General features: G+C 33.4%; 1 protein-coding gene across 1 annotated transcript in view; it reads left to right on the forward strand.

Moving 5' to 3' along the window:
* The window catches only part of AGPS (alkylglycerone phosphate synthase), a gene marked incomplete at its 3' end in the record, with an annotated part of 102,549 nt that overhangs the window by 34,545 nt on the left and 40,911 nt on the right, over positions 1–27,093 (forward strand). The window contains exons 7-11 of the mRNA XM_084237052.1: positions 480–559; positions 4,047–4,127; positions 9,969–10,094; positions 12,532–12,640; positions 22,516–22,643. Of these exons, the coding sequence (XP_084093178.1) occupies positions 480–559; positions 4,047–4,127; positions 9,969–10,094; positions 12,532–12,640; positions 22,516–22,643 (524 nt within the window). The remainder of the gene's footprint in view (positions 1–479; positions 560–4,046; positions 4,128–9,968; positions 10,095–12,531; positions 12,641–22,515; positions 22,644–27,093) is intronic.

The following is a 27,093-nucleotide window of genomic DNA, read 5'->3' on the forward strand; positions in this document are numbered from 1 at the left end:
TTAAAACTTTTGTATGGGAATATAAGATTATTTTACATGGTAAATGAATCTCATGGTAAAAAAGAAATAATGGTGTCTCTAGTTGTATAGGATGAGTGTTTTTTTTTTTTTTATTATTGAAGCAAGTGTGTTCTCTTTTAAGTTATCTTTTTACAGTAATCATTAGCTTAGAACTTTTCTAATCATGTTTTTGGAGTTCTACAAATTGCTAGGGGCTTCACTTGAGTGTGCCCAGGGGATGAAACCATATCCCTTTGCTTTCAGCTCCATAGTATTTCTTCATTTTGGCATGCAGCATAAAAATAAAGGTGAGTTTATTTTCAGTGTGCTAGCATTTACAAATTACATTTTATAAAGTAGAAATAGGAATTTACTACTTTCCTAGTGGGTTTCTTACACTTTATATTAGGAATTTGTCCTAGAATTGTTGCTAAAAATAAAATATTTAAGCATAACTTTGTTGTTTTCTATTTTGGCAGGAGGAACAAGTGTTTCATATGGCCTCATGTGTCCTGCAGATGAAACAAGAACAATTATTTCTTTGGACACTTCACAAATGGTATTTGATCACTTAAGATGTATTTGACAGTAGCTTTCAATTTTTAAAAATTGTGTGTCTCAGTCTTAGTTGTCATTAAAAAGGTGTATATTATATTGTCCATTTTGTTTTAAATTTATTTGAATTTTATATTTTACCTTTGTCTTCAGATCTCCAAAAGTTAAGCTCATTCTTACTCTAAGGTACATATCTTGATGGGTTCTACCAAATTGACATGTGAAGTAGATACTTAGAGAAGCTTGAATTGGAATGTTGATATCATAGATGATCTGATTTGTATTACTGAGAAATGAAACAAATAACACTTGTTTTGATTTAGTGAATCATCAGAACTTAACTTGTCCCCCCACTTTTTACCAATAAATGTTGCATTTTTGTTTGTGGAAGAAATTAGCATTGGTTTTTAAGCTTTTGACTTATTGTGGTGCAAGAGTAGGACATTGTACCATCTTAATGTTTTAATTTAGATTTGAATTTAGGTTCATATAGTCAACAATATTCCTAGATATTTCTTCATTGTCATTTTAAAAATTTGTTGATGGCTGTTGAATTTGAAATGTTTTCAAACATCAAAGTAGAGAGAATTTTATTGCCATTCTTTAGGTAAAATAATTACTAACTTTTTGTCCCATTGACTTTTTTTCCCCCTACTTCATTTAAAGGCAAATCCTATTATGCTATATATACCTAAAGTTTCCATGTATCTCTTTTAAGTAGGACATTTTCTCATATTATCAGTGCTGGCAAAATTTAACGTAATTTCTTACATCATTTAATATCCTATCTGTATTCAAAGTTTCTATCTGACTCAAAATTATTATTTTTTTTCCATTGCCTTGATTTCTTTCTTTCTTTTTTTTTAATTGAGGTAACATTTGTTTAAAATATTGTATGATTTAGAGGAATAGGGCTATCCTCTTCAGGTATATGCCACCACAGCACACCCACTAAGATACCCATAGTCTTCCACCTTAGTCCATTGTGCTTCCTTCCCCGTTTGCCTCTCTCTTCTTACCCTTCTGGTAGCCTCAATTCTGCAGTTCAGATTTCTAGAATTTGTTACTGATTTGACTTTGTCCAATCCTTTGTTTTGTTTCTCTATATTCTACATATAAGAGACACCATGCTGTATTTGTTTTTTTTCCTTCTGACCTACTTTGCTTAGCATAATCCCCCCCAGTTTCATACATGCTGTTCCAAACGGCAAGAGTTTATCCTTTTTTGTACCTGAATGGTATTCCATGGTGAATAGATACCACATCTTCCTCATCCACTCTTCTCTCTTTGGGCACTTAGTTTATTTCCATTGCTTGCCTATTATAAATAATGCTGCAGTGAACATAGGAGTGCATGTATCCCTTTGAATTAGCGTTTTTGCACTCTTTGGGTAGCTGCCTAGTAATAGAATCCTTTTTTATAGTCATTTGTTCAAATTGGGAGTCAGACAAGGCTCATGTTAATTTTTTTTTTTTTTAAAGATTTATTTATTTAGTTATACAAGCACTGGGTACAGTCAGAAGTGCGGGAGGGTGAGAGAATTCACCAGAGCCAGAGGGGAGAGCAGAGCAGGCAGATTGATGAAGTACACTGCTGAGGGGAGCAGCAGCCAGCAGGAGAAGTCTGTGCGCCTTGTGGGACCCTCGCCCAGCGGCCAGGGATCGAACAGGCGCTTCAGAGGCTGCGGGCAGCTTCGCAACCCAGCGCTCAACTGCTGTGCCGCTGGGGAGATCCAGCTCATGTTAATTGTTAGTAACATTCTTTTTTAGATGTTACTGAATTTGGAGAAACTAGGTTATTTTTGGTATAAAATATGTCAATTTTGAATTTACCTGTTGCTTTTTTTTGGTGTCATTTAATGCTAGTCTGAGTATGTCCTCTAAATTTCAAATTAGAGTTAAAGTCTGGTCTAAATTTAGGCATAGCTATTAATTTTTTTAAAGCCAGACTATCTTGCTCTAAATGATGTATTTTTTGTCAAATTGTATCACAGGCATATACTAGCTGCTTGTTCACTTTTGACCATCAGATTATAGTGGTGATAAGTTAATAATTCTGTTGTATAGTTTCTCATCAACCTCCGACCTTATTCCAAAGTATAAGAAATTCAGTTTTCTTATAAATATCTGAAGAGGTAGCCTATTCTGGAATGTGTTTGAATTTCTGGCTCTTTATCTTACTGTGTGCAAATTTATCTCTAAATGTTACTGAATATGTAAAATAGAGACAGTAATACTGCAGAAGGTTATTGTAAAGATTAAATAAGGTAATGGAAGTAAAAGTTCTTACATTGGGTAAAAGTCTAAAATTCTATGGCAGAATTTTAAATGCCAAATTTCTAGCCATTTATTTTGTAAAGCAAAACAAACAGACAAAAACCACCTAGTATATTTACTGCCTTTAACACTGAACTTTTTAAAATAATTTATATTGAATGGCTGCTATTTATAATTGCTATTTACATTGAAGTCATTAAACTGTGCAGACTTTGTACAATGTACTTCTGATATGTAGAAAATATAACAAGAATTAGTTTTTTTGTCAGTTTGCTACTTAAATATATGTGGTAATACTAAGGTCAGTTAACCTTACAGTTTTTTGTTGTATTGTTAATTTGTGTTGGGTATTATATGTTGGATATAAAAGAGTAGCCTGTACATTTTCTTTCTGAGTGCCCTTAAAAGTGGTTTGTACTTCTGCCTCCTGCAGTTCTTTTGTTCTATCAGAAATATATTTGGACCCCTACTAAGTGTGAGGTATATAATTAGCATAAGTATATAATTGCCTCAAGAGCCATTGTAATGGGGGAGAAGATGTATATGCATCATTATAAAATACCATGAGATTAATAAGTTGTCTTTGTAATTTACCATTTAATACTTTTTTTAGTCGCCATGGAATCAAAAGCTTGATTTTGCCACAGTTATACTGAAATTACTGTTGTCTTATTGTGTGTAATTGTAATAATAGTTTTCTATTACATGAAACAAGAGAATATGTTTTAAACCAACCCCTGCACAATATACTTAACTGCATATGTTACTTTGTTGTATAATATAGTCATGTATAAAGGGAGATTTTTTTTTTTTGGTACGATTTATTTATTTATATATGCAAGAGTTGGGGTACAGGCCAGAGGTTTGAAGGGTGAGAGGATTCACCAGAGACACAGTGGGGAACAGAACAGGCAGACTGACTGAAATACACTGCTGAGGAGAGCAGTAGGCCAGACAGGAGAGATCTGCTGTGCCGTGTGGGTGCTCCCTGGCCAGCTGGGTATGGAACTCGTGCTACAGAGGCTGCGGGTTGCTTCATAATGCTGTGCTTAACCCCTTGTGCCACTGGGGAGGCCGTAAAGGGAAATTTCTAGTGTGGGTAACCCTACTTGCTGATTTATTTTGTCACTTGCTGTTTTGAGTTGGGAAGTTGTATTTTCTGAGAAAATGTCATTAGTTTGTGGAATTGAGACTTCTTTCTTCCTTTGCAACAGAATCGAATCCTCTGGGTTGATGAAAACAATCTGACAGCTCATGTGGAGGCTGGCATAACAGGACAAGAGTTGGAAAGACAGGTATTTTATTTCTTTAATTAAGATTTTTAAAACTGCTTTGCATCCCCTCTCTGAATGAAGTGTTTTTCACAATACATTCAATGAATGAGTTTGTTTAATTTCTGTTGTAGATCAGGCAGTGAATTAGATCCTGAGGACTCAATGGTAAATAAGATACTCATTGATAGTTATAATAGAATATAGTTGTGTTAGTTACAGTTATCTTAGATAAATAGTTGTGATTCAGAGTGAGAATTGCTAGGTGAAGGCCAAATGTAGGATGTTGTGATTCATCAGATGAGGTTAAGAGGGCAGGAACTGGACAAACAAGGTATCATAGACATATAAATGAGACTTACAATACAATAAAATGAGACTTTAGGATGACTGGGAGTTAACAAAAAGGAGATGGGGGAAACAGTATGTTCAAAGAAAGTAGTGTGTACAAAGACTGTAAAGGGCAGCTGTTGCTTTTGGAGGCCTGCAGATAACTGAGTATGGTTGAGATCTAGTGGGTGTATATGGGAGAAAACCTATTCTTGCTGTTTGTATATTGGGTGGGTATAGGTGTAGTAGTGGTGAAGGATGAAATCAGGAATATATGGAGAGGTCAGACCTCAGAGAACCCCTCTTAGAAGTTTGAATTTTACCCTTGTACTTAGATAGTTCTGACTGCTCTGTGGAGGATGGATGGGATGTGAAAGTGTGGGTCAAAAGACTGTTGCAGTGATTCAGGCTGGAGCTGATAGTAACCTGAAGTAAATATTAAAAATGGATCAAGATGGAACAAATGGGAATAGGATCCTTGGAAGTTGATAAGTTAGATCAAATGGGTAGTTGGTATTTGTTTCAGCCACTGAACTTTTCAGTGCATAATTTCATTGAAAACTGCTTGTCTCATGAAACTCTTGGAGTCTTTATAACACATTTTTGGAAACCTAATGAGCTTCCGGAAAATGTTAGGTTCACTTGATAGATTCTAAGCAAGTAATTATTAAAATGTATTGGCTCCTTCAACTTTCTCAAACATGATCAAGATGTTTGTAAACAAAAAATTTCAGTTGTTGAGTGATATATTGACCCCTTGCAGAGACCCTTCCCTCAAAGACAGGATATATAGACAGATGTGATGTGCTTGTTGATCTTACTTTTTTGTGTGATGCCCCTTTTTTCTTTTCCGTGGAAAAGAGATGAATGAAGTTGGTATGCTTGTGACCAATTCTGGATAAAAGGCATTGAAAAAAACTATTAAACTCTTTATTTTGGATTTAATGTGTTAAGACACAGAACTGGAATAAAATTGAACATATTTGTTGAGGCAATGTTAAAGATCTTCAATAAGTCAAGGTTTTATATAAATCAAGGTAATTAGATTTTTAATTATTATAATGTGTAGTGAATTTCATTGGGCAGAATAATAGTATTTAATGAAAAAAATGTATAAAAAAGCCTTTCTTAGTCTTCCATTGCCTGAGTGAGGCATTATCAGTATAGCAATTCTTTATACAAAAGGTGGCCTTTCATGTCTCCAGTTTTATATTCTTTATTTATTGTCACATTTGATATAGTAGTTTAACCTTTCCAAGTTTTCTTTTTTTTTAAAGTTGGAATTAAAATTCAAGAACATATTTCCTGGAAATTTAAATGACATTTTGCTAGAGTAGGATATTTTACCTAGTAGTTCATTTTCCTAAATGCCAATGTAGAACTTTTTTGTCTCTAGTACAGTGTGATATAGTATCTATTTTGATCCCAGTTCAAGTTCTTCCTCATTAAACTTGTGTCCTTTAGTTTCTACTTCAGCTGAGGTAACTAACTTAAGACAGCATTCTTTTTTCTTCTAGAAGTTTCAAAATGATGGAAGTAATAGTAGACAGGTAGCACAAATTATAATCTCTTTTAACTTATAAATTACATTGATTTTGATAAGTATACAAGTTAAGGAAGATCATTAACATGTCAATGGAATTTTTGATTTTTAATCTATTTAGTTTATTAAATATTTGGCTACTTTATTTTATTTGTTAATAGACTGGGGATATATGACATACTTCTGGCCCCCACCCCCATTTCCCCATGTCTCAGTTTCTTCATCTATAAAATGGGAGTAATAATTCTACTTCAGGGACCTCCCTGGTGGTGCAAGGGTTGGGACGCAACCTGTGAGGCTGTCCACAGCCACTGCAGCATGAGTTCCATTCCCGGCCAGCCAGGGAGTAACCCACATGGCACAGTAGACCTCTCCTGGCTCACCTGCTGCTTCCCTGAGCAGTGTATTTCAGTCAGTCTGCCTGTTCTGTTCCCCACTCTGTCTCTGGTGAATCCTCTCAACCCCTGCACCTCTGCCTGTACCCCAGCTCTTATATGCATAAATAAATAAATCTTTTAAAAAAAATTCTACTTCATAAGGTGAACTGTCTGCTCCTCTTATCCCACCTGACCTTCAGAGACTGTCTACTCATCGAATTCCTGAGGCTGTTTGAACTTTATCAGCTCACTGCAGTTCTTCCCATTTCTTTCTTTTAGTTGTTGTTACCATGTCTTAAATTTCACTAATATACTATTTTGCAGTGTATATTCTGCTTTCAATCCCCTCAATATTTTTTATCTCAGCCATTATATATTTTAATTTCTAGATATTTAATTTGGGTGTTTTATATCTTTTTTTTTAAGATTTATTTATTTATTTATATAAGCACTGGGTATGGTCAGAAGTGCAGAGGTGAGAGAATTCACCAGAGCCAGAGCTGGGAGCAGTACAGGCAGACTGACGAAGTACACTGCTGAGGGGAGCAGCGGGCGCGGCAGGAGAGGTATGCGCCATGTGGGACCCTCGCCGCCAGTCAGGGATCAAACTGATGCCGCAGAGGCTGCGGGCAGCTTCGCAGCCCAGTGCTCAACCTCTGTGCCACCAGGGGAGGCCCGGTGTTTTACATCTTCTGTGCCTCTACTAAACTTTGAACATATAGGGTATGGTAGTAACTGTTTTGCTGTCCTTGTCAACTAAGTCTAACATCTGTGTTAGTTCTGGGTTGATTTTGATTATTCACCTCATAATTATTTTTTTCTCATTGTGTGTTGTGTTTTCCTGTCTTTTTGTGTACTTGGTAATTTTTTATTAGGTGTCATCATTGTGAATATTAATTTAGTTGTGTCTTAGATATTTTTTAATTTTATAAATATATTTTACTTTTTTTGAAATAAACTTACTTAGAAGTCATTTGATCCATTAGTTCTTGCTTTTATGATCTTTCAGATGGGTGAGTTCAGAGCCGTGCTCAGTCTGAGGCTAAGGCTAATCATTTCCCATTACTGAGAAATGATTTTCCTGGGTATTTCCAGTTAGGCACTGTTCTGACCTATGAATGCTGCCACTGTCCTCTATTCCTTTTGGATTATTCGTTCCCCCATCCCCCACCCCCATAGGTTCCTTACTCACATTTGCTTTTCAGTAGTTTGCTGACTTCCTAGGGAACAGGTTCAGAGACAATTGCTGATTTTCATGATTTTCTTTGTGCTGTTCTCTACTCTTCAGGACTTTATCTTGTGACATCTAGGTGCCTTGGTTTCCCACAACTCTAAAATCAGTCTCCTCAAAGCAGTGTTTCACAAGTTCTACCTGGATTATTTTTCCCTGTCGGACAGTCCAGAGCAGTAAGCTAGGAGCAATTATAGTTCTTACCTCTGCTTTCTCATAGGGATTCTAGCTTTGTTATCTTGTATACAATATTTGAAAACATTTTTAAATTTTTCTTATTTTTTAATTCTTCCAGATGGGAGGGTAAGTTATTTGGATAGGAGTGGAAGTCCCTGCTCTGCTTTCTGTTTTTTCCATTGTATTCTTCTAATTGTTCTGTGTTAATTTAATTATTCTTTTTATTAATTTCAGGTTCCTTCTTTCTGTCTGTAATACAAGCTCTGTAATTAGGCTTTCCTTTTTTTGTAATGTATCTGAAGCTTTAACACATTGTAGTCAGTAAATACTTGTTCTGAATGAGTATACAAAAGTAAAATAAATTTTTTACACCCACTGATCTTTATGGCATGCAGATGGGGTAAAAAGTTATTTTATTAAAAAAGGATATTTGGTTAAGTGTAGGAATAAATCTGTAAACCTTTCTTTAGCAGATATTTTTTAGTAGCTAATGGCATTAACAAAAACACAGTTTTAAGAGAGGCTGAACTTACATGGTTATAAATACCATTTATTCAGCATTTACTGTAAGCCAAGAATTATTATGTGTGTGTACTGTAATATATAGTACGTATAGAACTATAGTATGCAAATTTTCTAGCAAGGATAAGTGACAAGTCAGGTTGTTAACATTAGTTCCCTTACTTACCTAGTAGGAAGTTGTCAGATTTCAACAAAGAAGCAGATTTACATTGGTATACCATGTGGAGCTCCCTTCGTGGAGGAGCTAGCTGTCTTGTAGGCTTTGTTTTTTTGTTGGCTTTTTTAAATTTCCATTGCTTTACATAATTTCTGATTCATAGTAGCTACTTTTAATTGGAGAAGATAATGAAGTAAATTGCCAGACATAGAGGTGTATTAATACCTCTAGTGTATCTACTATTAGAAATAGTTTATATGTGTATTTAATGATTTGCTTCTGTAGAGGTAATGTGGAAATTTTATCATTAGAGTATGTGAACACCCCTTGTTCAGTACCGAGCCTAATAAATAAAGTGATCTCTGAACGTACTTTCTTTTTCTTCTCCTTATTTCAGGGAAATTGAGTAACAGTATTGTTTTGGGAATAAACAATATGAATGTAGATTTTGGAGATGTTAGGGAAGAGATATAAAATGGTAGTGTGATAATCTACATTTTAACATTTTCAGTCATGTATTTTAAGCTACTTATTTTGGGATGGTTTGTAATCTCTTCAAATGAAGTATATATATTTACTATGTAGTGAGAAATATCCTATTATGTAACCAGTGATTTTTTTTTTTAATCTTGTTCTCTTAGAAATGAAATTAGAAAAGATATAAACATGGCTGACATACGCTACATTTCTGCATAGCTTAACTGGATGACTATTAGAATGGTGAACACAGATTGATGGGCTTGAGTGCAATAGACAGTGGGTATGCAGATGGGAGTATCTGTACCATTTGACATGAGATGGCTTAGTCTTTAAAATGATTTCAGTAGAATGGCTTTCGTGTTGTTGGAGTTAAGGGCATCTATTCAACCTCAGGTGCTGTGCAGATGGCAAAGCCAAGCTAATATAGAAAAATGAGAAACAAGTGACTATTTAATGTACAGGAATGCATGATCTGCATCACAAATAAATGACGGTATTACATGCAGGAAACCTAGCCAGATGGCTGTACATTAAAACACATGACTCCTTGAGAGAATTAAGTACAGGCAATTTGTTTGGATTTTCTGCAGGCCTGCTGCATATTATATTAGGGTAGGGAGAACAGGAGATTAAATGCTTTATTTATTGGAAGTGTTTAGGTGAAGTTGGCAGTTATTTAAGCATAATCTGACTGCTGTAAGTATTTAAATTTTCTTTTTGTGGAAGAAAACAGTAGAGTTGGATAGCTTTAAAATGAAAGGATGGAAAGAGTAAGATTGGCTAGTGAACCTGTGGAAAATACAACATTTTTCACCTTTGCCAACTTTTCCACAAGGCAAAAGCTTAAGACATTTTATGATACGTAAAGACATTTTATGATACATACATTTCATGATACAAGTATCATGAAAGAATTTCTTTTTTCATGTAGGTATTAATGCATTCAAATACAGTGACATGGAAATTTTAAAGTGAGGAGATTTAATGTATAGAATGTGTGTAAAAAGGGACCATTTCACTAGTAAAATATTACCTTTTTGTTTTTTAGCTTAAAGAAAGTGGTTATTGTACAGGTCATGAGCCTGATTCCCTGGAATTCAGCACTTTGGGAGGATGGGTATCAACTCGGGCATCAGGCATGAAGAAGAATATCTATGGCAATATTGAAGACCTGGTAAATTTTTTCTAGTTATTCTGTAATAGTTGATTAGTATATAGGTTATTAAAGGTGTATTAAAGCTCCAAATATTGAAAGTTGGATGGTTGAGTCCCCCAAAGTATATCTATCCCTTTTGGTTATAGCAACATTGGCTATGTATATAGAAGCAGTTAAAAAGATGTAACTATGGTCATTATTTAATGGTGTGCCCTTTAAAGTCGTGGATATTTAAACTTTGTATGTGTTTCTTAATAACTGACTTATAAAATATATAAATATAGCTCGTAAGCTTTATGGGAACCTCTGTCTTCAACTACCAGGATTTTAGTGCATTTACTTAGGTGATCTTATCCTTGCAACTCTTCTGCCTTAAGAGATTTACTTTTCTGAAAAAAACCTTATATAGATTTAAAAGGCCTGATTAAAATGTTCTAAGTGGCAGCATGACATTTGATGTTTTTAGGTACATGCAATTTTGTTTACCTCGTCTGGTGCCTGTGGTCTGAGAGTTAATGTGATAATAGTATAATTATGGACATCCTGACTAGGAATTAGGTTTATCACTTCTTCCATTAGTAGCTTTTTTAGTGACTGATCGTATAACCTTGTACAAACTTGTTCAACTTTTTAAACTTGAGTTTCCGCCTGTAAAATGGAATAATGATATTTGCAGCATAGAATTACAGGGAGAACAGGACTTAAAATGAAAACTGTTAGAGTTCCCAGCATGTAGTAGGTGTTTCATAAATGTTGATTGCCTTATTATCAATATTTTAATACAATTTAGAAGAACTTTAATTTATGAGACTATTCAAGTCAGGTTCCTAACATTATGGGTAGAACTATTTAGTTTTGCTTGCTTTTCAGATCTAAACTGTCAACATTTTCATTATTACCTTTGTTGCTAGAAATACCAGATTTTCAATAGAACATATTGGTTACTAGCATCCAACAATTTAAGGCTTTACATGTCTACAATATAAAAACTTTTAAAAAGTTTACTTTATCCTGTTTTTTTTAATTGAGTATATTTTAGAAATCACGTTTTTTTGGCAATTAAAATAACATGAATTCAATTTCGGAGGAGAGAATTTTACCCTTTAGCATTGAACTAATAAGATCTTTATCAGAACTAAACAAATATTTGATAGCCTGCCACATTTAGTACTGCTAGGGCACAAATTATAAGTATACATCTTGATGTACTTATATGTGTTTATCTAATATTTAATATAAAAAGGTCCATATTGTTTAATCTCGTTAAATTATGTTACCAATATATTAAAATAATAAAGCCTTGCACCATAATTTTTAGAGTGCATAATTCTCTTTTGGTTGCACGGTTTATTAAAATAACTGCTTAGTAGTGAACATTTAAATTATTTTTGATTTCATAGTTATAGAAAACAAGGGGAAATATCCTTTTTAATAATTTCTTTTAGTATACATCTTTGTCTTCTTGGGGTAAGTTCCTAGAATTTAAATGGCTGGATCAAAATATTTGTATATTTTTAAGTCTTTGGATCTTTATAACCGAATTGCACTGTAGAAATTTTATACTAGTTGACATTCCCTTTAACACTGTGAGAATATTTATTTTACTGGACATTTTGTTTATAATTTTGAATTCCTCTTTTTTAATTTTTTTTTACTTGCTAGTGAATGTAAATTTTTAAATGTCCATATTTGTAAGTTTTATTTCTTGAATAAGTACTTTGAATTGCTTGTTGATACTCTCTTCTCATTTCTATCAACAGTAATACAACTTTTTACTTACCTGTCAAAAATATTTCTGAAAATGTGTAGGATTTTTACCTAACCATTTCTGATTCTGATCTCAGGAACTATTTTTGGATGACACCCTTCCCCCAGTATACTTTCTCACCTTTGTGAGCCATAACTCACATACTTAATCACTGCATCTCCCTCTTCATCCCAATTTTGACCTGATCATAATTAGTACTTTGTTCATTTTACTCTTTACAACTAAGTGGGCAAAGTAGACAATTTGAATGTGGGGATAAGGTGAGAATAACTTTTTTTTTTTAGGATTCTAAGCATTGAGAGCAGTGTTTGACATGAATAATAGTGTTTTATAAATATTGTTAAATAAGTAAAACAATAAGCCAATTAAAATATGATCATTTCTCATTTTTTCTTTAGTTCTTTGCCACATGGATAACCCTAGGCTAGATTTGTTTTAAAGAAACTTGTTTTTCAATACCTAAACTAGTAATAATTTTAGAATGATTTTTCTTTCTTTCAAAAAAGTTATATACCATCTAATTTTCGCTTAGGGATTACCAAGAGATATATGAAGGGTATCCATTTATCATGTAACCAAATATTTTCAAAGTAGTGTTTTATATGAATAGAAATGGATGTGTGTACATATACCCACACCATGCACTGACAAATGTCTAGACTTTATATCATGCATTGTATTAAACAGGTGGTTCATATAAAAATGGTAACACCTCGAGGTATAATAGAAAAAAGCTGTCAAGGACCTCGTATGTCAACAGGCCCTGATATCCATCACTTCATCATGGGATCTGAAGGTAAATATAACTGCAAATTTATTATGAAAAAATACAGGTTAATGGCTGAGTTTTGTGAAAATCTGTGATATTGTGATATCAGATCTTTGCGAGACATGTTTTATATATTTAAGGAATGATGATTTAAAAAAGTTTTATTACTTTAATTTAGTACTTCATAAAACTTTTATTATGAGAACATCTTATTAAACTTCCTCTTACATTTTGCTTTTTATAGCTTTAAAGACAGCTTGATCTTCTTGGTTTTATTTTTCTTTTATAGATTTTTTAATCAATAATGTTAGGAATAGTTTCAGAATTTAAAATGGTTTCCTTTAATATTTTATATTGTACTTTAATCTTATCTGAATTATCAGAGGGAAAGGACTAATAAAGTTTTGTCTTAGTATCTTTTCTTTATATAATTACCCATTATTTGCTATTTGATTTCTTTTTTTAAAGATTTATTTATTTATTTATACAAGAACCGGGGTACAGGCCAGATGTGTGGGAGGGTGAGAGGATTCACCAGAGACAGAGTGGGGAACAGAATAGGCAGACTGACGAAATACACTGCTGAGGGGAGCAGCGGGCGAGTCAGGAGAGGTCTGCTGTGCCATGTGGGACCCTTGCCTGCTGGCCGGGATTGAACTGGCGCTGCAGAGGCTGCGGACAGCTTCACAGCGCTGGGCTCAACTGCCTGCGCCACCAGGGGAGGCCCTGCTATTTGATTTTTTGACGAAGTGGAATTTAAAATTCTGTTGATTCACTGCTAAGATTATCTTGTAAAACTTACGTTGGTCTTTTATGTTTTCACTACGTAAGCAGTATTCTTTGGTTAGTTAGTACTGGGCATATTAGAATATAATTCTTCCTCCTGTCCAGAACATTTAATTCCTGTAATGGTTAGGAATAAAAACTAATTTTCCTTCTAATAAATGTTATATAGGCATTGTGTATTGTATGGATAAGGTGATAATGGGTTATTTTTCAGTGAGAATGTTGAAAAGGGATACTCTTAACTCAGAGAAATGTTTCCACAGTAGCAGAGGAACTCTTTACTAACTTCAGAAGATGGTACAAACAGGGAAAAAAAGAGATTTTAGAAACATTAAACTATATTAATAAAAAAAAAGATTATAATGAAGAATATGTTAGGGCATAAATTTTTAATCTAGTAACAGATGTTGCTTTGGTAATAACAACAAGGGATAAAAGTAACTTTGTATCTTAGTGACATGCCGGAGATCAACTGCTGAGTTGATGACCAGTGCTTGAGTTGACCAGGGGTATAACTTGGATCTTTTTCATGACAGTGACAAACTTTTTCAATGTATCTTAACAGTTTACTTTCTTACTACTTTACTGATCAGTACATTCTTCTGTGGAAATACAGAACTGGTTTTTTTTTTTTTTTTTTTGATTTAGTAAATACTTTATCCTGTACTAGATCCAATAACTGACCCTGGAGATGCAATAGTGAACACAGCAAAATCCTTGCTTTACCAGTCACAGCACTATGGAAACACCACAAATTGTGCTTTCTGTTCTTTTCTGGTATTAAAACTTAATTCCTTTACTTATAGAATTCTTTCATAGTATTAGTTAAAAAAAATCCGGTCTGATAATCTTTATCTTTCAGGTTGGCTTGCTTGAAGAGGAGGGATTAGTGTTAAAACAAGGGGGCAGAACCATATAGGAAATATAACCAAAATGAAAATGCATACATTGTGCAAAAATGAAAAATGATGTAAGAATTTAAAAAAACAACAACAAAGGACACATGGAACAAATAGAAAGCAAATAGTAATATGATAAGTTCAAAGCTAATTTTGTAGCTATATTAAATATAAATGGACTAAGCAGAACTGTATTCTTAACAAGAAATAAAATGTTAACTTTCTTTAAAATAATACAGTTCTCCAAGAAATATTATTGTGGAACTTGTACTAATACATCATATAAAAGTTAACTATAAGAAATAACTTTTGGCATTCAAATATCAGTTGAATAACAAATAAGTATTAAAATGATAATTATTAATTATACTATTAATGAATACCTAGTTGTGGTGAACTCTATAAGTATGTTATCTTTTTAAGTAACCACATTAGCATTTAAAAAACTCTGATTGTCAGCACACTCAAGGACACTGGCAGTAACAGACCATTGTAATAGAGTGATGAATTCTATGCTAGAAATGAATACAGGGGAAATAGAGACAAAAATCATGTTGATGGATGCTTAAGAAAACTTTCTCAGATAGGTCATGCCTAACATGGGTCTCTCAGGTTGTTACGGAGAAAACAGTTCCTGGAAGAGGTTGGGACTAAAGTGGGGAAGGAGGATCCCTGCAGAAAGAACAGCATATAGCAGCCTTAGAAGTAAGGACGAGTTTGCGTGGTCACCTGCCGGTTTTACAGTATTACTGGAACATTAGATTCAATTATAGGATGGAGTGGGCAACAGCAAGTCAGGGGCAAAGTGGTGAGGGTATTAGGGTGGTGGGAGAAAAAGAAAAAGTTTAATCTTTTATGCTTTTAAAATAATTTGAACTTTAGGGGCCTCTCTGGTGGCGCAGGTGGTTGACGCAGCGCTGTGAAGCTGTTCGCAGCCTCTGCAGCGGGATTTGATCCTGGCCGCCTGGCAAGAATCCCACAAGACGCGGCAGAGGTCTCCTGTCTCACCCCCTGGTCCCCTCAACAGTGTGTTTCAGTAGATCTTCCTGTTCTGCTTCCCACTCTCTCTGGTGACTCCTTTCACCCTCACGTGCCTCTGGCCTGTACCCCAGTTCTTGTATAAATAAATAAATCTTTAAAAAAATAATTTGAACTTTATCAAAAAGATTAGACGTCTCTCATTAGTAAATTATTATATGAGTTTAAGGAAGGCAAATTCATAATAAAATAAGCAAATATGATTAATAAATATATATATTAGGGTACATTACTGTATTTAAATAAGATTTTATAATAACTATGCATGCAAAATACCATCCTGATTTAAGAGCATTCACCCTGAAGTCTTTCAAATCTGGATTCAGTCCTGTTTCCACGACTGGCATTTCTGTGACTGTATAATTTAACTAATCCTCTATGTCTAGTACCCTCAGCTATAAAGTGGAGGCAATAAGAGTATCCATCTTCATAAACATTTTGTGAGCATTAAATCAGATTAGGCTAAACAGTTTATAAGCATATAATAAATACTTAACAAATGTTAAATGTATTACTCTTATAGTAACATTTTATTATTTTGGCATCAACGATCATTTCAAGAATATTTATGATCTCTAATCCCTATTTCTGCATGTATGTGGATATAGAATCATTATGTCAGGTGATAGCGTAATTGAGAAAATTTATGTGAAATTATAATTCTTTTATAAAATGTATTTTTATCTGCTATTTATGAACTACCTAAATATTTTTTTTTGTTTTAAATGTGCATCTTAAACTTTTCCTCAAGCTTTTTTTTCTCATTGTTTTCCTTTAGATGAACTATCTGATGACAGCCTTGAAAGCATTTAAAAAATTATTACCCCATCCAATTAAGTTCCACATGTGTCTAACCATATGAAGTTTCATGTTTTTGTCTTATCTTAAGAATGTTTCGTAATTTTTTCAACAAGCAGCATCCTTGCATTTTAGATGCTAAAATGTAATTACCATAATGAAAATTATGATAGTCAAAGCACTTAAAATGCTTTATATTCTGTCCTATATGTAATTTATTAGTAGTAGTAAATTTAAAATGATTTGTTCTTTTATTTGAAAAACTGAAAAAGTAGGTTTTTATTTTTTAACTCATGATCCATCCTTGTTTTAGCTTTTATTCTAGAATAAAATAGATACAGTATCCAATATTAGTCCCTTTGGGGTAGTTTTAATAGTTCTCTTTTGATCAACTGAATTTTATCCTTCAGTAGATTCAGGAACAGTTCATTTGTGTGTCCCATGAGTTCTGGGTGGTTCCGAACTGTTTTTCTGATGGCCTGAATACTACTACTTTCTAATGGCCTTGCAGGACTATTTTAGTGGCTACTCTTGGGTCACACCTCCTTTCCTTTATGTTTCTTAAAAAATGTTGCTCTATCGTTACTGGTTTTGTATGTTGTTTTGAAGAAATTTGATGCCTGTTCTCTTTGTAGCTTGTTTACTAGAGATCCTGAGGATTTGTATTTCTTTATTGCTAAACCCTAATACTTTAACACTTCAGAATTGATTGTCCTGGGTCATTTTGCTCTAGTATGCAGTGGACCCTCTATGTATATATTTGTGTCTTTCATTTCTGCAAAGTTTTTTTGGGTTGTAGTGATACTGATTTTCCCTCCTATTTTGATTTTTTTTTCTTTAGGAACACCAGTTATACATGACTGACTTTTTTTCTTTTTTTTACTTATTTTAGCCACTATTTCGCTGACCTTTTTTCTTTAATGCTTTATTTCATTTTCATTCACTTTGTTACTTACCTGTTTTACGTCAGTGTTCATTATTAGTCTTCCTTTGCATCTGTTCTCCTTTGGATGCTTACAGATTCATTTTCATTTTTGTTTATTTGTTGTTAATATTTCTTTCCTGAATTTGGTCATCTCTTATTTCATTTTTCTGTTTTGTTTTTTTGTTTTGTTTTTGGTCCATTCATGTTTTTAATGTTTTCATTTCTGATTCAAATCTCTAATTTTTCATATTCCCGAATAATTGTTTGACAATTTTTAATTCATTTTGAAAGATTGTATTACTGTTTTCTTAGAATCATGATTGGTTTTTGGAGGGAGGCTTCATCAAGATTTGATTTAATTTGTATTTTCTAGTGGGCAACTAATCTATGACAAAGGAGTAAAAAAAAAGATTTGATTTATATTTTCTGACTTTACAGTAGTTTTTTTTTTTTTTTTTAAAGATTTATTTATTTACTTATACAAGCACTGGGTACAGTCAGAAGCGCGGGAGGGTGAGAGAATTCACCAGAGCCAGAGGGGAGAGCAGAATAGGCAGAGTGATGAAGTACACTGTTGAGGGGAGCAGTGGGCGGCAGGAGAGGTCTGTGCACCTTGAGGGTCCCTTGCCTGGTGGCCGGGAACTGAACTGCCGCTGCAGAGGCTGCGGGCAGCTTTGCAGCCCAGCGCTCAACCGCTGCACCACTGGGGAGGCCCTACACTAGTTTTTGTTAATGGTTGGTCTGCTGTTTTTTGGTTCCTATGTGTTGTTTGAAATGGGGCCCTACTTTGAGAGTGTCCTTTTGTCACTTCTACTCTCTTTTATGGATGGTGGTGATTTGGCAGGGGAGAAGGCATGCCATAGCTTGTTTCTCTTTCATTTTTTAAAAGATCTCTAATTGCCCTTATTTATTTCATTTTCCCCTTCACTGCCTTGTCACCAAAGAATAATACACATCACTAAATATGATGCTCCCCTGAAGATACTCCTTTTGCTCCTATAAGCCATTTCTGGTTCCTGTCATTTTCAAACCCCTACTCATAACTATGGCTCTGCGTTACTGTATTTTGGCATTTTTGTTGTGCCTTTGCTTTCTTGGGTTGATTTTTGTCTCCTTCCGCCAAGTCCTCTGCTACTCTTTACTCTTTCTTATGTAGTCTTTTAAGCCTCCGTATTCACTTTCTGCCCTTACAAGCTTGCAACAGTAGAAGACTGTGGATCTGTTGGAATTTTTTCTTTTTATTTCTACTTATAGATAACTTGAAGGTCATGATGTTTTTTGTCTCCTAATAATACTAAAGGCATAGGTCCTGTGTGGTTGTTTTCTTGTTGATTTTCTTTAGTGGGAAAAGTAGAGGCAGCAGATTCAGAATCAAATGATTCCCATTCTTCTCAATCCTAAAGTCACCTGAAAGTATATATTCAGATTATGAAATATTTTGTTTACTTCAAGCAAATACTTGCATTTTATATTAAATAGTAATTAAAGCTTTCAGTTTTCTTAAGATCATTTAAAGATTATAAAACAAAATTCTAAAATTTATTGTCGCATATTTTTATTAAAACAGAAAGAAAAGTGTCATATTATCCTTTTTGATGTCACATTGCCATGGAATTATTTATAAACTGTTTAATATAGTGGATATAAAATGTTGGTATAATACGTAGATAATCAAGTGATTAACTAGTTTTATATCATTCTATGGATATAATGTTCCCAGGGCAAAAGACTCAATAAATAATCAATAGAAGTGAGCCTTTTGGTGAACTAAATTTGGATATATCCATTTCTAATTGGCGTAGTTTGAATTTAGGTCTGATTGGAAGCTCCCCTCTGTCAAACTGCATTTGGGACCTGAATTGGTTTCACTTGACGTTGGGTGACCCCACCCTACAGCCTTCTCTCCAAGAGACTTATAACTGGATAATTGCGGAGACTTGCCTTGGTCATTTCACTAACCTTGTAATAATGCAGAGTCTCATTTTATTAATTTTTACTTTTTTAGCCTTATTTACAGTGTTGTGGTGGGCTTTACTACTTTAGAAGGCCTATACTATATATATATATATATATATATATATAAATAATTTTTGATACAGAATTCCAATTTTAAACAAATTTTACTGATGTAAAACTATATATATTTAAAAATCAATTTTTAATAAGTATTTACATATACAAAATTAAAATATACAAACACATGTACAAAATACAAAAGGAACTGAAGAAGGTGTAGGGGAAAATCTGCCTCTGACTCCTGTCTTCCAGGCATCTCTCTTCCCAGATTCAGTACTTTTGCTATATATATGTATTTTTTATACACAAATGGAAAATTGCTACTCTTAGCTTAACAGTTAACTTTATAATATTCCATATCTTTACATTTAGTGCTTCTTCACTCTTTTTCACAGCCACATGATATCCCTTTCCTTGAAATGTACTGTGGTGTATTTAGCCAGACCCTCATTAATTGGCATTTTAATGATTTTCATTTTTCTTTGGATTATATTCAAGTTGTATTTAGATTGGATTATATTTAGATTATATCATCTGCTGTAATTCAAAGAAATATTTCAAATGGCTTCATTTCTTAGGTATAAGGAAATATTTTAGAAAGAGCTGGAAACTTGGAGTTTGGTTATAAATAGAAGTTTTCCTGTCTATAATCAGACTTTTATTAATCTTCTTTTACTTAATGATTCCTACCTGGTGACTTTTGAATTTGAGCAAATACTTATTAAATTTTCTATAGTCTGTGAGCAGATTAAATCGTGGAGATGATTCATGTCTTTAGGAGTTTATACCTGACATAATTGAATATGAGGTAATAATTCCAATATTTCCAGGAACGTCTAAAAATGTTGAAAAGAACAGGATTGCGAATTAACTTAGTGATGGTATCAGTAAAGTAGAAGGAAAATTAACAACTGTAAAAATTAAGGTGAGAGAACTTGTCTTGGTAAGAAAGAATAGATGTGATAGATAATTCTGTGTGGGGATAATTCTCTGCTTTATTGTGGTATAATCCATACACCATAAAATTTACTCATTTAAAGTATATTTCTTAGAAGAAATAATTCCTAAAGTTGGTGTTGAGATTTTTCTTTCTGAACCTGGGATGGATCTTCCTGCTGTTTCTACCCAGGCAAATTAGCTGGCTCACAATTTTTCCTGGATTTCCAATAAATTTATATATGTCCTCCTAGTTGCCTCTTACCATATCCTTCATTCATTCTGAAAGTATTCTTAGGTTTGAATTTCCTTATGTACTGTTGCGAATCAGTTTCCTTTGGAAAGATTAGGAGCTGCTTTATGATTTATTTCTCCCCCCATCTCTGAGGGCTTTACCAGTAAGAGCAAGGGCATTTGGGATCCCAGGCACTCAAAGTAGAACTTCTGTGCCACAAGTTAAAGCTGGGTGTAAGAAGTGAGCAGCCCCCCTCTTGCCCCTTCCCCCACCCGCACTTCCTACTCCCACTTCTCCACTGCACTTCCCTGAAGGAAAACACATGTCTGCACAAATTTTTCTACATGTGTATTCATAGTAACCAAAAGGTGGAAGCCTATGGAATTTTCATCCAACCCCTTCCAGCGGGGAGAAGGGCTGAATTAATCACCAGTGGCCAGTGGTTTAATCAGTCGTACCAAGAAATGAGTTCTCCGTTTTAAAAAAATTCCTAAAGTGTGGGCTTCAGAGAGCTTTCAGGTTGATGAACGAACATGTGGAGGTACTGGGAGGGTGATGTATGTGAAGAGGGCATGGAAGCTCTGCTCCTCTCGCCATGCTTGGCCCTATGCATTTCTTCCACCTGGCTGTGCCTGAGTTGTATCATTTCATAATAAACTGGTAGTCTAATAAAAATATAGACACCCAAATGTTCATCAAATGATAAATGAACAAACAAAATGAGTTATAGTATACAATGCAATAATAGTCATGAAAAAGAAATAAATATTAATGTGTACTAAAACATGGATAAATTTTGAAAGCATATCTAAGTGAACAAAGCCATTCACAAAGACCACTTATCGTAAGATTCCATTTGTATCAAATGTCCAGAATAGACAGAAATCTATACAGACAGAAAGTAGATTGGTGGTTGCCTATGGCTGAGACGTGTGGGGGGTTTGGGGGGACTGGCTATTTCCTGGGTATTGGGTTTCTTTTTTAGAGCTATAAAAATGTTCTAAACTTAGATGGTAATGAGTTGCACATATATGTGTTTATACTAAAAATAGTGAGTTTTATACTCTAAGTGCATGGACTTTATGGTCTCTTTTATACCTCAGTAGAAGTGAAAACCACTTTTGTTATCATTTAAAAGTTACCAGATATTTCTTTTTATTAAAATGACTAGTCAAACCAAACCTGCAGAGCTTTTGTGATTTTACAAATCATAATGGGGATATATTGCTATCTCAGTAGGAAATCATTTGTGTGTGTGATAAGCATATTGTGTGCTAATGTAATATTGTTTACTTGTTAGGACTTAGTGTAGTTTTTAACTCTGTATTATATATTATTTTAGGTCTGTTATAAATTTATTGGAAGCTTTTATTTTTATACTTTAATTTCTAGTGTTGTGATTAATTTCTATAACTTCTATAAATGTTTCCCTCTTTGCTCTTTTTATGATGCTCAGAATATTTATTAATAGCATTAATAATTTCTACCATTTTTACATTAGAGACCACTGATTTAAAAAACTTCATTTTATGAATATAATAGTTTTTAACCTTGTCTCTTCAAATATTTTAGCATATATATTTAGATTGTGTGGTTACATTTGTTTTTTTCCCTCTTTGATTTGTCCCCCACTTCCCATGTAATAAAGAAAAGAACATTTGTTTCATTGGTGGTTTCGCTTATGCCAATTAGTTCTTGATAACTATTTTGTCTCTGAAATATGTTGTTTTGTTTCTTACAAGGACATGTCAGTATTGCCTTTGTCTTTTCTTTGTATGAATTAGGGGAAAAAACAAGGTAGTATTCTCTCTAATTTCTTATGTCATCTTAAGTTCTCAAAAAAATTAGGTTCTTTTTGACCCTACAAATTGTCCTTGCAGCAAAAATAAGCACAAATATCAAACTATTCTGTCTGAATGCATATGATATTAAACACCTGTTGTTTTTCAAAACTGTCTTTCTTTTACTAAATTGTAATATTTAAAAATTATTTCAAAGTAACCTTCTTGGAGAATGGTTGCCCTAAAATGCTTTCAGATATTTATACATAACTAAGAAAAATGTAATCCAAAAGCTTTTTTTAGAAACTATAAAATTTGCTTAGTTGTTATTCTAAAAAGACTTGAATAATCATTATTCCCCATATAGATTAAATAGATTTCAATATGAATAATGGAATAAACTAATTGAATAAATAGATAAAATAGATTTAAATATGATTTAGAAAATTGGCATGTGATATATTGGATTATTCCCCCTTCTTTTTCAGGAACTCTTGGTGTGATAACAGAAGCTACAATAAAAATCAGACCAATCCCTGAATACCAAAAGTATGGCTCAGTAGCTTTCCCTAATTTTGAACAAGGAGTAGCCTGTTTAAGAGAAATTGCAAAACAGGTAAAAAAAAACCCAACCCATATATATTTATATTTTAAAAATTCTACTGCATAGTTGATTGTGGTATGTCACATATAGTCTTCATATTTAGTTGTTACATATATGTGGTTTTTTACCCAGTTCTATATGAAGAGGTAATGTTGTAAAATCATCCCTTTAAGTACAGTTATTTTTTTTCAATAATTATTTCTTGGTTCAAAGTGTGCTATATGATTTTAAGCCAAGGTAAGATACATACTTGGGTCAATGGCTTCCAATGATTTTGTCTTTTGTTGAATGTTATGTTTTTTTTTTAAGTTGTTCTGGCTAAGATATTTTATGATTAGTAGAAGTAATATTTAATTTTTCTTAAAACATTTATTGAAATTAAAAGAAATGGCTACCAGTGGCCCCAAAATTTAGAAATTAAATATAGGTAATTAAACTTTATCAACTCTTAAAATGTCTAACTACTAGAACCTATTTTGTTTTATATTGTTACCTAAGCTGTAGCTTAAATTAAGAAACAATAGCAGTGAGTAATATATTTGGCTATAAGCTAAAATGAATTCCCATTTTCTCCTCCTTTCTTAAAATATATCAAGATTTTTAAAAGAACACATAATGCCAAGTAATTTTATTTCTGTTTTTATTTCTGTGTATCAGTGTGGAAATTCTGGCATTTCTTTAGGCCTTTGGTTTATTGTTTGAACTAAAATGATTTGTGAAAAATTCTTATTTTAACATTTCCTAGCAGGAAGGATGTCAAGGGAATATACTCCAGCTTTTTTCTGGTTGCTTTCCTCAAAATGCCCGAGTTCTTTACTACTTTTTATGAGTTATATACCTAACTAGAATCTTGAAGGCAAGAGAGTTTTCTAAAGTGATCCCAGTATGGAGAACAGAGTGAAGGAAGGATCAGAGAGGAATGCTATCTAGCAAGTGCTCCATGTCCATGTGGATGCTGCAAGGTACTGAAATACAAAGTGGAGAAGAGTCTTATCTTCCTACCAACCACTCCCCACTTTCTACAATTAATGTGGAGAGCCAATAATAGTATTTTTAAGAAATTTAAAATGAGCAAAAAAAATCTATATTTACTGTTTTCATTGCTCTTTAGTGCTTTGAGACACTCATTCAGTTTAACAGTTTCCCACTTTCTAGCAGCAGTTCAGCTATCTGATCAACTTAGTCTAACAATTGACAGGGATAATTTTTATAGTTATACTTAATTACATTGCTTTCCCCATTAAGTCAGTCACCTCCTAATCTTGATTGTCTTACACTTCCTGGATGAAGGGAGGATTTTAAAAGTGTAGTCCTGGAATGAACATTCTTGTACTCTGTCAGGTTACTTTGGTGGTGTTAAGACAAAAGTGAATATCAACAATTGAAATCCTTACATAGCACTCTAATTCACTAGAACTTTGGGAATATTATGTAATGGCTATAGCGTTAAGAATTCAGTATTAGGCTGTTTTCTAAAATGATCCAATTGCAATAATATTTAAAAATAGGATTGCAGAATGGAGGAGTACAGATAAGTTTTAAGAGTAAATAGTAATTATGCTAACATGATGTTTAAGCATTGAGCAGTAAGGTTCAAGTATGTTGATTCTTGTTGCTGAACTCTTCTATTACTTAAAAAGTCAAAGAAAGTATCTTTGAATTTAAGTTACCTCAGGTATTAAGAAGTAGAGAACTACTTGCAGAGCTTTATGGTTTTGCCTGTGAGTTGTACCTAGAAGAATAGAAGGCTAGATTTGTTGTCTTTTTTTTTTTTAAGGAAATAATGATAAGTTAAAAATCAAAACCAAACATTTTCTGTAAATTGTTTCTATTTTCTTAATTCCAGATCTTCCTTAATGATTGATTTTTTTATGTTTTCACTTTGTATTGTAATTTATTTTTTATACAAGTACTTTTATTTTTACTTTCAAGTTTAACTATTTGCTCCCAAAAAAACAATATTATAGATAGAGTTCTTATTATCTCTCAAGTTTTGAGTGCTTTATTTTTAACTGACCATGATTGCCTCCATTTTTATGGCGAAATAAACGTGAATGCCAATTTAGATTCTTATGGGTAATTTATAAAACTAGTCTGATAATTTATGTATTTTTAACAAAGTCTCTCATTAAGGTCATGTTAGGTCTGTGTTGGCAACTCTGCCCCTTCACATTATCTTCAGTCTGCGGAACACATATTTGATAAAGTGTTGTAAGATCACTGGAATAGAGGTAGACAAATTTTATGCTTTCCTAAGTGTGCCATCTTCTCCTTTCCCCCCACATTGCAGTTACTAACATTTGAATATATCTTGGATTTAATTAATGAGAAATTATGTTAAAATGTATCAAAATCCTACATTTATAATTTCATTAAAATGAAAATGTTAGCTTTAAATAGAAATAGTTGGGGGCCTCCCTGGTGGCGCAAGGGGTTAAGATGCAACCTATAAAGCTATCTGCAGCCATTGCAGCATGAGTTCAATCCCAGGCCAGGGAGGAACCCACATGGTGCAGCAGACCTCTCCTGACTTGCCTGCTACTCCTCTCAGCAGTGTATTTCAGTCGGTCTGCCTGTTCTGTTCCCCACTCTGTCTCTGGAAGATCCTCCCACCCCCCACGCCTCTGGCCTACCCGAGTTCTTGTATGCATAAATAAATAAATCTTAAAAAAAAAAGAAGAAATATTTGCTTCCACATGATGCAGTTTTTGTTGAAATTGAACATGTCCCTAGGGGAAAGTAACTGAAAAGAGCTATTGTGGTAATGAAAGTAGGTTGTGAAATTTTCCTTCATCCTTGCATAAGTCAGTGAAAATTACCCTTTTATTTGTTTTTTTAAATTCTTTGGATAGTCTCCTAATGACCATAATCTAAATTCACTACACAAAGCTCTATTGGATATGTATCTTGAAATAAAGTTGATTAATATAAAGTGCCACCCTGTGGTTAAAAAGCACGTCAGAAGGAGAGCACCTTTTTAATCTAAATTCTTAATGATTTGTTCTGTATGTTTAGTAATATACAATTTTTAAAGGTATAAATACCATGTGACTAGAACTTGCCTTATTTGATTAAAAAACTAGGTAGATAATGTTTTATCAAATACTGCTCTTATGAGTAAAACAGCTGTTAAGAATAGTTAGTCGGATTTGGGGATATTCCTCTATTTTAGGGGAATCTACATATTTTACTCACATTATATTACACATGTATAGAGGCATTAATGTTTACTTTCTCTAGAAGTGGGTAAATGTTAGCATTACTACTTAGGGATATTTATATTAATAGTTTTCAGATCGTAAAATTCTCATGTGTTAGGAATGATACTGTATATGCTGCCTTGCTTCGTAATAGTATTCTCAGTCAGAAAAATTGAGAAAATTATCAGGTTTTGGCATTGGTCATTGTTCAATTTGTGACTTGGAATTTCAAATGATAGCAGGAGAATTAAGATCCATTAAAATAGATGGTACATGGTTTATGAATGTGCCAAATTCTTGATTGACTAATGAATTGACTGCTTGTAATTCCTCACTGTCATTTCATAGCACTTCCATTTTTGCAATATTTTCAGACTCAAGTTGCTTTTGAAGTGGGAAACTGTATTTTGGATGAGTATCTTTTGGAAAGGAGCATACGTGATTGTTCACAAATAGCAAAGTGAGCTCTGTATATTTTCATCACTATTCTTACTGAAGGAAATAAATTAAGCAACCTTATACGGGCAGCAGAAGGATTCTACTAAGGTCTCTCATCTGATCTTTGTCCATGTGAGGAATTGTCCTCTTTCAATACTTCACTGCCTTGTGAGGAGCTAGAAAGGAAGATTTAGTGGAAGATTAATGTGATTCTATCTCATAAGTGGCAGTCAAGTGTAATCTCCAACTTTACTCAGTAGATGGGTAAGTGACTTTTAAGCCTTTCTCAGAAAATAGATTTCCTGCTGTAACCTCTCAAGAGGGGAAAAATAGTATTTTTTAATTAGAATGTCAGTGTCAGATGTAATATTCTATTCTCTTCTATTTTTGTTTAGAAATGACAATGATGTGTTTACAAGGTTTGAAAGGAAAACTGAGTTTTGAAACAAGTTCAAAAGCAATTTTTGAGGTATGGGGGTATTCTTTGAACCCAATAAAAATCTAGAAGTAAAACCCTGTGGTGTTGAAAGAGGACCATTTACTCCAGTAGAAGGAAAAACTAATCGTCTATATGGCTCAGATTGGTGTGCATTCCTCTGTACATTGTCTTTTTCAGTATCAGAACTAGGTTTTTATTATAATTATAAATTAAAAGTCAGCCTTTCCTCTTACTACCTTTAAAAAGACCCTCTTTACCTACCGTCACTTTTATTAAAAAAAAATTAAGAATTTTAAACAAATAGACTGGTTTTCTTCCTTAATAAATATAAGCCATAATATGGGGAGAAATGCATACTTCATGCCTGACATCTCATAATGTTATT

The sequence above is a fragment of the Talpa europaea genome, assembly GCF_964194135.1.
Source record: "Talpa europaea genome assembly, chromosome: 1".
Lineage (NCBI taxonomy): Eukaryota > Metazoa > Chordata > Mammalia > Eulipotyphla > Talpidae > Talpa > Talpa europaea.